Source organism: Phacochoerus africanus, chromosome 7 (genome assembly GCF_016906955.1).
Source record: "Phacochoerus africanus isolate WHEZ1 chromosome 7, ROS_Pafr_v1, whole genome shotgun sequence".
Classification (NCBI taxonomy): domain Eukaryota; kingdom Metazoa; phylum Chordata; class Mammalia; order Artiodactyla; family Suidae; genus Phacochoerus; species Phacochoerus africanus.
The window spans coordinates 65,117,551-65,132,526 of record NC_062550.1 but is presented as its reverse complement, the minus strand read 5'-3'; the positions used below and the strand labels follow the sequence as shown (position 1 = coordinate 65,132,526).

The 14,976-nt window shown below is 42.1% G+C and overlaps 1 protein-coding gene across 1 annotated transcript in view; it reads right to left on the bottom strand.

Annotated features, from left to right (window-relative positions):
* Positions 1–14,976, bottom strand: part of STYK1 (serine/threonine/tyrosine kinase 1) — a 45,783-nt gene that overhangs the window by 15,371 nt on the left and 15,436 nt on the right. The window contains exons 2-3 of the mRNA XM_047787544.1: positions 2,068–2,216; positions 1,497–1,631 (exon numbers count right to left, since the gene is read on the bottom strand). Of these exons, the coding sequence (XP_047643500.1) occupies positions 1,497–1,631; positions 2,068–2,131 (199 nt within the window). The 5' untranslated portion in view covers positions 2,132–2,216. The remainder of the gene's footprint in view (positions 1–1,496; positions 1,632–2,067; positions 2,217–14,976) is intronic.

Below are 14,976 nucleotides of genomic sequence, written 5' to 3'. Positions count from 1 at the left end.
GTCTTAAAAGAATCATTCTGCTGCTCTGAAGAGAATACCCCATAAAAGGATAGGGGCTGAAGCAGGGAAACCAGTGAGGAGTATATTACAATTACCTATGAAAGGTGAGGGTGGCTTGAGTCTATTCTGAAGACAGGGTTAACAGGATTTGCTAATGGAGTGGATATGGAGTGTGAGAGAGAGGCGCCAAAGACATCCTCAAGATTTTAGACTAAACTCACAGGGAGCTGGGCTAGCCATTTACTAAGACAGGAAAGCCTTCTGAAGGGAAGATATTGTGAGGGAATTTCAGGACCTTAGTTTTACACATATTATATGCTTGATGTGTATTAGATCCAAACTGCAAAGTAGGTGGTTTTGATAAGAATCTGGAGTTCAAGGGGACTATCATCGCAATAGAAAAAAGCATTTGAATTCATAAGACTGAAAATAAAATCATTTAGGAAGTGACTGTAGATTTAAAAGAAAAGTATTTCAAGAAAGAGGAAGTGCAAAACAATTTCAAATGCTTTTTATAGGTTGAGTAGGATGAATACTCAACATAGCTGCACTGGTGATCTTGGAAAGAGCTGTGTTGGTGGGTTGTTTTAATATGTTCAAAAGAGAATGGGAACTCCCACTGTGGTGCAATGGGATTGGCGGCGTCTTGGGGGCCCTGGGATGGGGGTTCGATCCCCACCCTGGTACGGTGTGGGGTAAGGATCCAGCATTGTCGCAGCTGTGGCTTAGGTGGCAACTGCAGCTCAGATCTGATTCCTCGTCTGGGAGCTCCATATGCCATGGGGCAGCCAAAAAAAGAAAAGAAAAGAAAGGAAAAAAGAGAGAGAGAGAATGTGACCAGCAGAAGTAGTGGCAGGGAGTTTAGACAACTCCTTAGAGAAGTTTTTTCTAGAAGAGTGAATTATTAGAGAATTGGGATACAATTATTAGAGAATTAGGGTTAGGCATCAGCCACTATAGAGTTTCATGTCACTGTAAGATTTTTTTTCCCTTCTTTTTTCTGTGTTTCCTGTATGATCTGATTCTCTGTCATATGCAACAAAACAGCATATTATCGTCTCCTACCTCAAGCTTCAGAGACTGCTATGAAGGCTACCCCTTCTCATCATAAATTCCAGAAGCACAGAGTAGGGCTGGAATGTATTCTAGAGTAAACTGTCATCCTTCAAGGCTGGTTACAAAGCCTTGGGCTTTTTACTCACTAAAAAAGTTTGGTCTTCCTCCCCAAACCTAGACACTCACATGGCCAGAGATTTGTTAGCTCTATAGGACAAAGGAGACAGAAACAGGTTACATGTGGCCTCTCTTGCCTATTCTTTCAGCTAACAAGCACATATTGAACTTCTACTCAAGACTTCCTAGAGGAAAGCTCACCCCCGTCTCAACAGGAGTCGATCCATACCCCCATCTCCTGGCAGGGCCCTCTCCACTTGGGCTCATTGAGACTTGAGCCTTATCTTCCTTGAGCTACTTCCCAGATGCTTTTTGAACGTTACCTTGGGGTCCAGGAGACCGTCGTTGGGCTCTTTGTTCTCTGATAAAAAGCCACAGGATGACCCCAAGAAGGATGAGGAAGATGCCAACCAGGAAGGTTGGGATGACGATGATTTCATACTGCTGCTCCTGGATAACTAGAGAGGAAATCAAGCAAGAAGAGAAGAGATTGAGGAAGCAGCCTAACCTGAGTTTCCCAACCCACAGGTCCTCAGCTCACCATATGGGGCATGATCACTTCTTCCTTTTGACTCCTCTACTTCCATTCATTGGAACCATAGTTGGGATCAACTCCCTCATCTGAAACCCCACTGCCCCTGTCTCTTAGCCCGTCAAGTATGCTCTGTGCTTCTTCTCTCATGTTTCCTACTGAGATGGAAGATACAGCACACCTGGATCCCTGACTTCTGCCCCCCTAACTTTTAGAAGACAATGGCCCCTAGTGCCAAATCCTGTAGCACCACTGTCTTCATTTCTATTGGAAATCAAATGATCTCCCTTCTAGAATCTATCCAGATCTTAATCTCTATCATCCTAAAATCAGAGGACAGATATCTGTATATCTGTACTTACTACACAACTTGTCACTGAGGTTGCATTCCAAAAGCATTCGTGTCATACCCCTCTCATCTCCCATTGCCACACAGCTGTCCACTTCAGCCCTTGACCCACAGAGAGTGCACAGAGCACAGCTGAGAATAATTCCCAAGAATTGAGTTGTTCTGAAAAAGAATAAAATGGATCACAGACAGAATTTTTAAACTCCTCTACAGATCACTAGTTATTAAGTACATGGCTACCTGGAGCTCTCTGAGCCACCAAATCATCTCTATCCATCTCTCTGATGTTCAAATCTGAAGAAAAGGTTTTCCGGCCATTTTCCCTTTATACAGCTATATAGCCATGATCTGGTCATATATTTTCATGCCATTGTTGCTCAAATTCTTTAAAAGTTTCCCCTCTTATTCTAGACTCCTGCTCCAGTGGTCAAGTTTATGAATGGTGTGCAATTGTGGTCCATGGGCTATGTGGCAAAGATTTACCTCCCTTACAGTCCTTAAGGAGGTCTAATTTTCTTTTTCTCTGTATCCTCTATTTGTTAAGCAAAATACTTCATTTTTTATATAAAACTGATTCAGACAATGAATAAATAGTAGGAAGATTTCAAGAGAGATGAGGTATGCATTTGCTTTCATCCTCTGAAACATCCTGCCAACACATTCTTACCATCGATGAGTAGATAACATGTATCAAGAAAAGCTATTTAATTCTGCAGCTCCAAGAAGATTCCCCAGCCCATCATATATAGATACAGACACTCATTCATACCAATACTAGATTAAAGCAATATAAAGACAGTCAAGAAAAATAGTCAGTAATAGCCTTTTCTTTATTTTTTAAACAAAACAAGAAATATGTTCATATGGTTCAAAAAAAAACCTCATCCCCTTCCATTTCTCTAGTTCCCCATTCTCCTCCAAATAGACTCCAGTTACTAGTTTCTCACGTATCTGGTCAGAGACTTTTTATGTGCATCTCTTTCAATTCTACACAGTCAGCATATATTTCTATATAATCGGCATATATTTCCAAAGACCTGGTTTCTTTTTTCTGAAAGGAACTGGTGGTTATCACACTTCTACATAAATACAAACTTTATTTTGCCCTTGGTTAACCTAATTCTATGACTAGCAAAGCCAACCTCTTTAATTCTGATTGATCTGAAAGAAATATGGTGATTTTTCCACTGTCGAGGTAACTCTAAATATACGTTCTAGCTCTGTAGTGATGTGATAACAAAGTAAAATTTTAAAACTCATAAGCACAGTTATGAGTACAGTATTATACTCTATTGTGCCTGTGTGACATTGGCATTGTTACGCTGCCTTTAGTACTGACAGTAATAACCACAATGTTGTTTATTGGGGCAGAGTGTCTTAGTGCCTGAACAAATCTCCCAGAGTGCCCAGACTTTTCATTATTCCTCAAACTCTGAGCTTGTCTGAGGGGATGAGTGCTAAACAATTACCTAACAACTCAGCAGAGAGACAGGTGTGTGGTTGGTGGCCAGAAGCCTATGTAAACAGAGAAACAGCCAGAGGGAGGGATATTTTATAGAGAAAGGGAAATTCTTATCTATGGATTTGCACAGAGTGAAGGACCTACAAGGTCAATGAATCCTAAGACAGTGAAGTCCATCTCATCTAGTTTGGAAACCCAAAAGGCACGGCAAAAGCTTCCACAACCCCCCCAGAAAAGGGAAACCACTCGTAAAAGGGCAAGAAACAGAGAGGCTTGAGAGGGTGGAGCAGAGGAGAAAGTCCTAAAAATAAAACATTAGCTCAGCCAGGAGAATTCAAAGGCAATTTGAAAATGTGTCCCTGCCCATCTCATTCTTGTTTTCCTTTCCTCTGGCTTCCTCTTCGGGGCATTATCAGATGTAATTATTTTCCTTCAGGGAGCAGCCAGTTCAAAGAGTTTGGCTCTCTGGGGAGGTGGCTCTGTGAGCGTAATCTTTCTTAGCCCCGCACAGGAGGAAGAAAGGGGTTAATCAGCAGCCAACTCCAACTTGTGAACTCTGCCCAGAAACCAAACTACACACCTGCTGATGATGCACACTAGAGCCCTGTGCCCATGTCCACACGTTGACTTGCTCAGGGTGGCCACACACAATGACAGCACATGGCCAAACATACCTACACCTGGGGACCCAAGTCCATGCTTCTACCCTTTCACCTGGACAACACACTTGCTACAGAGCACCCACCTTTGGATACAACTGTCTGGTGTATTTCCCGAACAAGGTTCTCACCATCATTGAATGTGTAGCGATCATTCAAAGAGACTGGGCTTAACAACACGTGGCAGCCCAATGAAATTGGATGTTGGAACAAGGAACTAAATGTGCGGTGAGGTTCACTCAATAACTTGCTTTCCAAGTGTTTGCACAATAGCTTATTCAAATGATTATGGTTTGGCTACAGGCAACCATAATACACAAAACACGTCCAGAATTTTTAAGGAATACACACCAGATACACCCATCTATCCGTGAAAGCCTGCACAGGAAACCTTACCACACAGAGCCCACCAGAGCACCTAGATCCCAAAATTCTTTTTTTTTTTTGTCTTTTTGCCATTTCTTGGGCTGCTTCTGCGGCATATGGAGATTCCCAGGCTAGCGGTCTAGTCAGAGCTGTAGCCGCCGGCCTACACCACAGCTATAGCAATGCAGGATCCGAGCTGTGTCTGCAACCTACACCACAGCTCACGGCAACACCAGATCCTTAACCCACTGAGCAAGGCCAGGGGTCGAACCCGCAACTTCATGGTTCCTAGTCGGATTCGTTAACCACTGCGCCATGACAGGAACTCCCCAAAATTCTTACATTCACTTCTAACGACAATATTCCTCTCTATATCATTTTTCTCTCGGCAATTAATATTCAATTACCGCATAACTTGGCCTTCCCACTCTGTGCCAACCTAAGATAAGGCCTGAATAGATACCAAAACCTTCCGGAATGACCCTTTTTATGGGTTCAATGCTAACTCATTTGACCAACATTTCTGTACAATATGACCAGTACTCTGTCCCTTCAACTATATCTCACTGTGTTAAAAGAAAAAATTATGTTGGTTACTGCTTCTCTTAATTGGACTGTAAAATCCATAAGTATATAAAACACTATCCTACATCTAATGCTTTCATGCCACTGTTTCTCAAATTATCATTTTTTTTTTAATTTTATGGCCCATCCACAGCATGTGGAAGTTCCTGGGCCAGGGACTGAATCTGAACCGCAGATGTGACCTATATGACAGCCATGCTGGATCCCTTAACCCACTGTGCCAGGCCAGGAATCGAACCTGCACCTCTGCAGATTGACTTGAGCTCCTGCAGTCAGATTTGTAACCCACCGCATCACAGCGGGAACTCTGTTTCTCAATTACTTTTAAAGTCTCCCCTCCCACCCAAGACTCCTGCTCCAGGGTTCAAGTTAATGTTCCAGGCACCTGTCTATGGTACATGGGTTAACTATGGAACAACTATGGTAAATGGGTTATGTGAGAAAAGTCTACCTCTGCTACGCTTCTTAAGCACGTCTAACTTTCTTTCACTGTCTATCATTTATTTTCTGAATGAAACATTTACTTTCATTTTTAGACAAAGCTAATTCAGACAGTGAATAGCAGATTTCAAGTTCTCTCTTCAGTGCCGCATGTTTACTAAATTGGGCACTGGAATCATGGGTCCAGTGAGGTCGCGAAATTGTTCATTATGATAACTATATTTGATGGTTGGAAACTATGTACAGAGCTTGCCTAAGTAGATTTGGCATGTACCTATAGTGCCAAATCTCTTAAGGCAGTGCTCTAATTAAAACAATATTATTGCCTTATCTGTGGTTATCATTCCTTATTTTTTTCTCTTTTCAATTGCTTCTGACTTTTTAATAGCATCTTAAGACGTTGAGTTCCCCTCTTGAATTGAGAATTGAGAGGGAGAAAGAGCACCAAGAAGAAGATACAAAGAAGAAGAAAAAAAGAGTAAAATTGGAGGTGAAATCCACCCTAAATTTTTGCAAGACTGTGGTCTGGAAACCACAGAAGTTAATAATCACAACTAGAATTGACCCAAACATTCATATTAGCTATCCAAATTCTTACACATATATACAGTGTAAGAACAATGCCCACACTGCGTCTTTGCACCTGCTTTATTATGCACAAAGAAAATGGTTCTTTTTTGCAACAATAACACAATTCTCATCATTAGTGACATTTCTGTTCCGTTAGCAAAACAACAACCCAGCCATAATCAGCAATTTACTCATGAGTCCAGACGAAGCTCTTCTTACCAAAATACATTGACAAATAGATCTTTAAAAGTTAGATGTATTCTCCTGTGCTCTCCCTATGTGTTGTGAGAAATTCTTTGTTTGAATATTCGATGCCTGGTCCCACTCCTATAAAGTGTGATATCTACTATGCCAACCTCCCTTCAACCTCATCACCTGCATCTCGGCACAAGTGGATTTGCTAGTCACGTCTTCTTCATACAGACAAGTGACCCACCGCCTTGATGGACACCACACTGGGCTGAGGGAGTTAGTAAGAGCTGTGGGCTATGGGGCAGAGGACACAGAGACCCAAAGCAAGGAAGATAAAATATATGGAGAGGGCACCCAGAGACAGAGACAGTCTGCTTTCTTAGTTACTCAGCTTTCCCTTCTCTTCCCCCGTCATCCTTACCCCTGAGCGGGCTAGCCAAAACAATTCATCTAATGGAGTGACCATGTTGGAAGCAAGCATAGAACTGCTCAGATCTAGAGGATTCCATTACTTATCTCCGACATTCTGAAAAACATGCTGGCCTTCCTGTTTTCAGATCCAATGAACATATTTGGAGCAGCTATAACATGCATATGTTAGCCTAGGCACTTTCACACTCAGGAGGAAACAGTGTTTCAGAGAGAATATTGTCCTAAATTAGCCAGAGTTAAAAAAAAAAAAAAAAAGGCAAGTAAATGGCCAAGAAAGGTTTCATCCTCCAGTCTTTTAACTAGAAACCCACTGCTCCTTAATCTATTTCAGTACACATATGCAGCTGTCACTCACACGGACAAAACACAGTGTCAAGAAATATGTCACAGTCTGAAGGAATCACGGAACCCATCACACTGCAATAAACTTTCACCAACAATTACACCATAAATTGGAAAGAACAGGTGAGAAGAATCTGCCTGTGGGTTCTCAAAGGTCTCAGAGAACCATGTCTGCATGTTGATTTTCAAAATGGATTCTGAACATAAGCACAGGATCCTAAACTCTCTCCAGTACTCACCAGATGATGGGATCTTGGATCATTTTCTTTGTTCGTTTTCCTGGATCTGAGCCCAATCCTATGTCTATCTGCAGTTTTGAGGGGAAGGGCCGGGTTTCCAGGACCAGCAATCTTGCACTGTGAGCCTGATAGTCAGGAAGGGGCCAAAGCCCCCAGAGGCCAGAGCGCCAGCCTAATAATTAGAGTTGCCATGCTGGGTCTCCGAGCGCCTGGGGCTCCCCTTCTCCTGAAGCACACTCCGGAGAGGACCGGCCAAGGGACTCACTGGGAGGCGGCCCCTTTAAGGCCAGGGAATCCAACCTGTGGAAATAACTCGTCTTCAGCCAGTGATGTCTCCTGGTGCAGATAAGGCAGCGAGGAGAGGAGTTACCCTGAGATGGTCCCTTGTCCTCCCGTTCTCCTCATATATGACAGGATCAAGATCTTTCTGATCTTCACCCTCCTCCACCTTCCTAGAGACTCAGGGCTTGAAGGGACCGAAATGCACTTTGAACCCCGCCCCCCCCCCAAAAAAAGAGGCTCTGCTGTGTTGCCTGGGAGTCCTAACCATGTTTAAACAAAATCTTTTGACAGCAGAACTGAGCGTTATCAGCTTTTCTTGCTTTATTTACCCTTAGGCAGGAATTCCTGAAACGTGCATGATGTACAAGAGAGATGAGGAAACCGAAATTGACTCTTGGCTCCTCCTGAAAAGCCTGCTCTTTAGAAGGGTGAAAGGAACATGAGGCAGACAGGCCCCCAGACACCAAGCCAAGAGGGGGCAATGTCACTTCGACCAAGCAGCATCCGATTTTAAACGTCACCACAGGTGTGAGCATGTTTTATGTCCTTTGAGGTGTTACACAAACTCAAGACATTTTATTGTTATTACAATTATCATTCTATTTATCATGTTACCGATTCTATCATCCTCCATCTACCACATGCAAACCTCAAAAGCAAGGAGGAAAGAAGGAAAGAAGGAAAATCCAAGAACACACAACTTCCACCCCCTCTATAGGTGACGCTTGGGGGCTTCCTTCATACACCTAGTTCTACTGTTATCAGTCACACTGCATTTCCAAGAATTATCTCCCTCTTTGCTATTTATCTGGTTTGGCTTTTCTTTCAAAGGGGGGAACTCCTGGTCCTTTAAAAAATATTGGGTAGCTTCCCCAATAAGCAAGGAGATCTATCCTGTTGTCCTACCACGCCTCCAGCTTTTTCCAGCCCGTAGTCCCTGACAAAGAGGAGAGGGAGGGCAGAAAGAAGACCCGCTTCAAAAGACCACAGGAACCCACACCTGTGCACATGCACACCTTCCCATTCTCTGATGGAGAAGCCCCAGAACCAGGCAAGCAGAACAGCAAGTGGACAGGAGACTCCATAATCAGGAAGTCAGCTCTGCTGCCGTTTGCCTCCGTGCTGTGTCATACAGGTGTGTCCTGCTAGGGAGTCTATACATAGAAGATCATACCAGGTAAACAATAACAACCGCCTGGCAAGGTGAAAAAGGCACCTGTGGGAACACATCACCACCTCACTGCACACAGCAGGAAGCAGACAGCAGATTCCCTGCCTTAGAATTGGGCCAGCGTGCTTCTGAGCTGAGCTGGCTGGAGTTGGTTCTGTTTCTCAGGAGAACCGTAACTAATACAAAGACAGAGATGTCAAGTTTTTATAAGTCTATGCAATGGAATACTGTAAATATTAATTTTATGTTCATGAAAATTTTTAATAAGTGGGGAATTGTAATATTAGTACAGTCAATGACAAAAGTAAGATTTTTTTTTTCCTTTTTCAGCCACACCCACAGGCATATGGAAGTTCCTGGGCCAGGGATCGAATCCGAGCCACCACAGAGACCACACCAGATCCTTAACCCACCTTGCCAAAGCGGTAACTCCTGATAAAAGTAGATTTTAAATATAAACATATATGAGGGAAGACCACACCCATATTGGTTGGAGGAAACACCTGTTCAGGGGAAATTAGAGGTACATCAGAATGCCACAGCAGCAAGGGTGACACTAAGAATGATATTTTCCCCCATACTTTTTATTTTCCAGATAGTGTGAATTAAGCCTTCATTACTTTTTTTTTGTCTTTTTTTGTCTTTTTAGGGTCGCACCTGCGGTATATGGAGGTTCCCAAGCTAGGGGTTGAATCAGAGCTGTAGCCTCCAGCCACAGCAACACCAGATCCGAGCCGCATCTGCAACTTACATCACAGTTCACAGCAACGCCGGCTCCTTAACCCACTGAGCGATGCCAGGGATCGAACCCGGAACTTCATGGTTCCTAGTCAGATTCATTTCCACTGTGCCTCGACGGGAACTCCCAAGCCTTCATTATTTTAGAATAAGAAAATGAAAAGGAAGAAATGCTGGAAGGTGGAAAAATTTGAAAGCAGAGATATCAAAAGAAAATTGGCTGAGAGTGACAGAAAAGACAGAAGAAAAACTCTCCTTTAAGATCTTAACTAGTGATCAGAATCAAAGACAAGGTAGAATCACTAAGGCAAGAATTAAGGCTTCAGAAAAGGCTCTCTTGGCCTAAAGTCAAGGTGATGACCTAGCAAGTTCTTCCTTATTGCTTGCTGAGGGCATTATCTTTCCTACCTGGGAGAAAGCCACGCTGGAACTTTCAGGAACCAAGTTAATATACCATCTCCATCAAACTGGGGTGCAGAAGAAAGAACACAGGATGCAAAGTCAGAGATGCAGAATGGGTGAATCTCAACCTTGTAAAGCCTTGGCTTTCTCATCTTTACCACTGAGATCATCACGACCCCTCGCCTCAGAGGATTCTAGTGAGAATTAATGAGAATGTGAAAACGTTCTTCAACCGTAGTAGTTGCCAGTTCCTCTTCTAGCAAGAATTCACGTGTATGACATAATTACTTTCAGACCAAAGGTTCCAACATAGCGTTCCTGAGTAATTTATTCTACCCGGCGGTCTCTAACTTTGACTGCTACTGCCCCAGCCATGACAGTCTCAAGAGAGTGTGACTTTCCTTCAAAGCACTGGCATAAATGTCAATAAAATATATACATTCTTTTTCAGATTCTTTTCCATTATAGGTTATTACAAGATATTGAATACAGTTCCCCATGCTATGCAGTAGGTCTTGTTGTTTATCTACTTTATATGTAGTCATGTGTATTTGTTAATCCCCAGCTCCTAATTTATCCACCCCCCCTTCCCCTTTGGTACCCAGAAGTTTGTTCTCAAAAATCCGAGTCTGTTTCTGCTTTGTACATAAGGTCATTTGTATCACTTTTTTAGATTCCACGTGTAAATGATATTTATCTTTGTCCGAGTACAATAATCTCTAGGTCCATCCATGTCGCTGCAAGTGGCATTATTTCACTCCTTTTTAGGGAGGTAGGTATTTTCTTAAGTAAAAGTTAGCAACTCTACTATAACTAGCTTGTTATTTAATATAGCCATGGTGCAGCCCATCAGCTGGCTGCAGTTTGGGAATTCTGCCTCACACTCCCATCACCTTCCTTTCTTACTTAATACAGAGAAAAGTCATCAGGCTCTAATTTAAGAGAAGGTTCTATACTGGCAGATCCGTTTTAGTATTCAGGGTGTGTGTATATGTGTGTGTGTGTGTGTGTGTGCTATATGTGTCTGTGTGTGTCTGTCTCACTCACTCACTCACCCTGTAATTTAGGGCAAGTTTTATCACTTCCCTGCATTTTACTTCATCACCCTTGCGCTACCCAACCACAGACATTCTAACAAATGAGATCAAACCTATGAAAGGACTTTAAAGTTTTAGAATAAAAGGATTTCAGAAATTATCATGTTCCATCAACACACACACATACACACACACACACAGAGTCACCGCCATCTCTTCTGAAGTATCCTTGCTTCCCAGGGTAAAATGTTTCTATGGTAACAATTTGCAGACTGTTAGCCCTTGTTAAGGTATTTCAGAGACTTTCAAGCCAACTCTCTTGTTTACTGGTCACACTTCTCTTTTCATATATCACTACTAATAATCTTTAGGGAGACAAAGTTTAATGCATTCTAAAAAAGAGGCGATCTAAGATTCACAGAGGAGAAAAATCTGATTATCAAATGAATTTTAAATAATGCTGTTCCTGCAGCAGCATGTACACCAGTGAGACCCTGTCATTAATCCTCACCCTGACTTCAGCTACTGTTTCCCCTGGACTTTGCCATATTGTCCTCACCTAGATTATTTCTCAATAGAAAATTCTAGGAGAAACATGCAGTGAGAGGGAAGGATCCTCTCCTACTACAGGCGAACAAGTCATGAGATTTAAGTTAGGATCCTGGGTCAGCAAGTTGTTGTATGTGACCTTAAGCCAATTAACATCTATTTGTCAAAGGCTTGTGTGTAAAGCACCAAGAAATAACATAAATGAAGAGTAAAAATACAATGCATTATAAGTATTTTTTGACATCCAACGAAGAGTATCTAAGAAAATAGAACTATGATAAAACCAAGTTATATATAAAATATGATTACACAGGGGAAGAGAATTCAGAATTGTAAGACCAGGTAAAGGTGGACAAGAGGGGTTTTCTCTATCCTTCTCAGTAAGGAATTTAATATCGTATTCATTCCTTCGAAATGGGTGTGGAATCCATTCCTTCTAGTAAAACCTCTATTTGCTGTCTGTCAACAGACAGAGATATACAGAAAAATCAAGGACTGTAAGCGCCCCCCTAAAAAGATGATGCAGAATGCAGTTTAAAGAAAAGGGATGCAAATACAGCCTGGGCTCTTGATTTATTCTGAGAACAAAAATGTGGCAGTGCCCCAAACTTTGAAGATTCACTTGATCTTACTTTTCAAAATGAAAGAGCAATGAAGATCCTAACACAGGTAGGACAAAAGAACGGAGATCATGAGGTGAGTGTCCAAACTCCACAGGAAAACCCTCAGAGATTTTGCCCAACGCTTATTTAATGGAACAACAAAAATATAGTCAGTACTGTTCGCCACCTCTTGCCCCAGTTTCCTCCTCTATACGTCTCTCCTAACATATTTTTAGACTTTTTTCCAGGACCCAAGTAAGAAGATTAAATTAAGGCTGTATCCTTGGATCCACATGGTCTCTCCCTCTTTTTCTGCTAAACCCACACTCTTTCCATGAGTGAGCATGGGGCAGAGTTCAGACCATAGACTAAGTGAAGCAACCTGCTTTAGACTCCACCCTTAACTACTATTTATGTTTCACACATCGTCCTTGATACTGGTTTTTGCTTCCCATTACTGCCTAGTACATTTTATGGCATATAGTTAAAAGGACAAATACTTCCGCAGTGCTCACTGTGTGTTAGGCACTATTCTAACCGATTTACATAAAGACGAAGAAACTGTGTCACAGAGAGTTTAAGTAAGTTGCTCTGGATCACACAGTGAGTAAGCAGAGATTTGGAACTCCAACCCAGGTTGTGTGGCTTTAGAATCTGTGTTCCTATTGTACTATGCTGCCTCCCTAGTAGATGCTCCAAAACTTTTTTTTTTTTTTTTTTTTTTGCTTTTTAGAGCCACATCCGAGGCTGCATGTGGAAGTTCCCAGGTTGGAGTCAAACTGGAGCTGCGCCTGCTGGCCTACATCATAGCCACAGCAATGCCAGGTCTGAGCCATGTCTGTGACCTACACTGAAGCTTACACCAATGGGATCCTTAACCCACTGAGCAAGGCCAGAGATTGAACCTGCATTCTTATGGAAACTAGTCAGGTTCATTACCACTGAGCCACAAGGGGAACTCCTCAAAAACTTTTTATTTCCTAATTTAAAATTACCTTTAATATTGCTTTAATACTTTGTTTGTTTGTTTGTTTTATTTGGGGTTTTTTTTTGCCCCACCCACTGCATGTGGAAGTTTCCAAGCCAGGGATTGAACGTGCACCATGGCAGCAACCCAAGCTGCTGCAATGATAACACCAGATCTTTAACCCACTGCACCACAAGGGAACTCCTGGGTTTTTTTGGTTGAGATACTATTCACATATCAAAAAATGCACCCTTTTAAAATGTACAGTTTAGTGGGTTCTAGCATATTCACAAAGTTGTGCAACCATCACTGCTATCTCATTTTAGAATATTTTCATCACCACCTCAAAAAAAATCCTATACCAATAACAATCACTCCCCAGTGTCCACCTCCCCGACCCAAACCCCTAGCAATCACTGACTTATTTTCTGCCTTTGTGGGTTTGACTGCTTTCGATATTAAATAATAATCATACAATGTAGAAACTTCTGCACCAGCTTCTTTCACTTAGCAGGTTTTCAGGTTTCATCCAATTTATTAGTCAGGGTTCTCGGGAGAAACAAAACCAATAGGATATGTACAGAAAGATATGTATAGAAGAGGACATTTATCATAGAAATTGGATCACAAAGCTTATCAGGCAGAGAGAGCCCACCATCTGCCTTCTGCAAGCTGGAGAACCAGGAAATCTGAGGCTGTCATTCAATCTGAGGCTGCAGGTCTGAAAACCGTGGTTCGCTGGTATAAATCCCAGAGTCTGAAGTCCAGACTCACCTTATGCTAACAGGGCATGATCTCAGCTACTATAGTTTTGTATAAGCTGTAAAATTATTAAGTCTGAGTCCTAGAATTTTATGCTCTTTTTGAAGACTGTTTTGTGTATTCTAAGTCCCCTGTGTCCCTTCCGATACGAATTTTAGAATCTGCTCAACCATTTCTGAAAAAGAAGCCACCTGGAATTTCGGCAGAGATTGCATGGACTCTACCCATCCCCTTGGGCAGTACTGCTGTCTTGACAATAGGAAGCTTCCCTACTTCCTACAGGATGTCCTTCCATTGATTCAGTTCTTCCTGCATTTCCTTCAATGATATTTTGGAGTTCTCAGTGTGCAGGTCTCACTTGGGATTGACAATAACATATACAATTCCATGGACTCTAAAGGTTAACTCAGATTTTGTGTATGGCTTGGTGATATCACAGAATGTTCTGTCTCTGAGAAAATCGGTTCTAGAACAGGTTGGACAACACATGCCTCCCAGAGGCTGACCATACATGCCATATATAAGATAACACAAGCCCACTACTGATCTTTCTCCTATCTGGATAAGCGCACAGACTATACAGCACCACACCCTGGAGCCCTCGGTGTCAGAACCAAGTTTATTTTCTTTGACAGCCCTGAGTTGCTCTAACATCCTTAGGTTGCCAGGAATTGGTGGAACTAGAGAGGGTACCCAAAGAATCACACCTCCAAATTTGTATTAACATAAACATTTCTATAAAATCTGGCTACAAAAATCACTGCTCCCTGGATACCCGAGATATGACTGATTGAGGTTTAAATAAAAGCCACAAAGACACAGCCCCCAATGTCACAGTTAAACCTCATAACTCAGGCTAAGATGCGGGGATTTCCATCTAGCATAGAGTTCCATACCAGGGTTTAGTGAACTTTTCGTGAGCGATTTATCTCACACACTATCTGAATATCTATAAACCCACACCCTGTGCCCTTGCTACCAATACTATCAAATCGTTATCGCCCATCTGTTTGTAGATGACCTAAACTCATACTTTTATTTTTAAGTGAGCTTGCCTCCATTTCCCAATCAATGATAACTCCGCGAATTAGAAATAACTTTTTTTTTTTTGGCTTTTTAGGGCT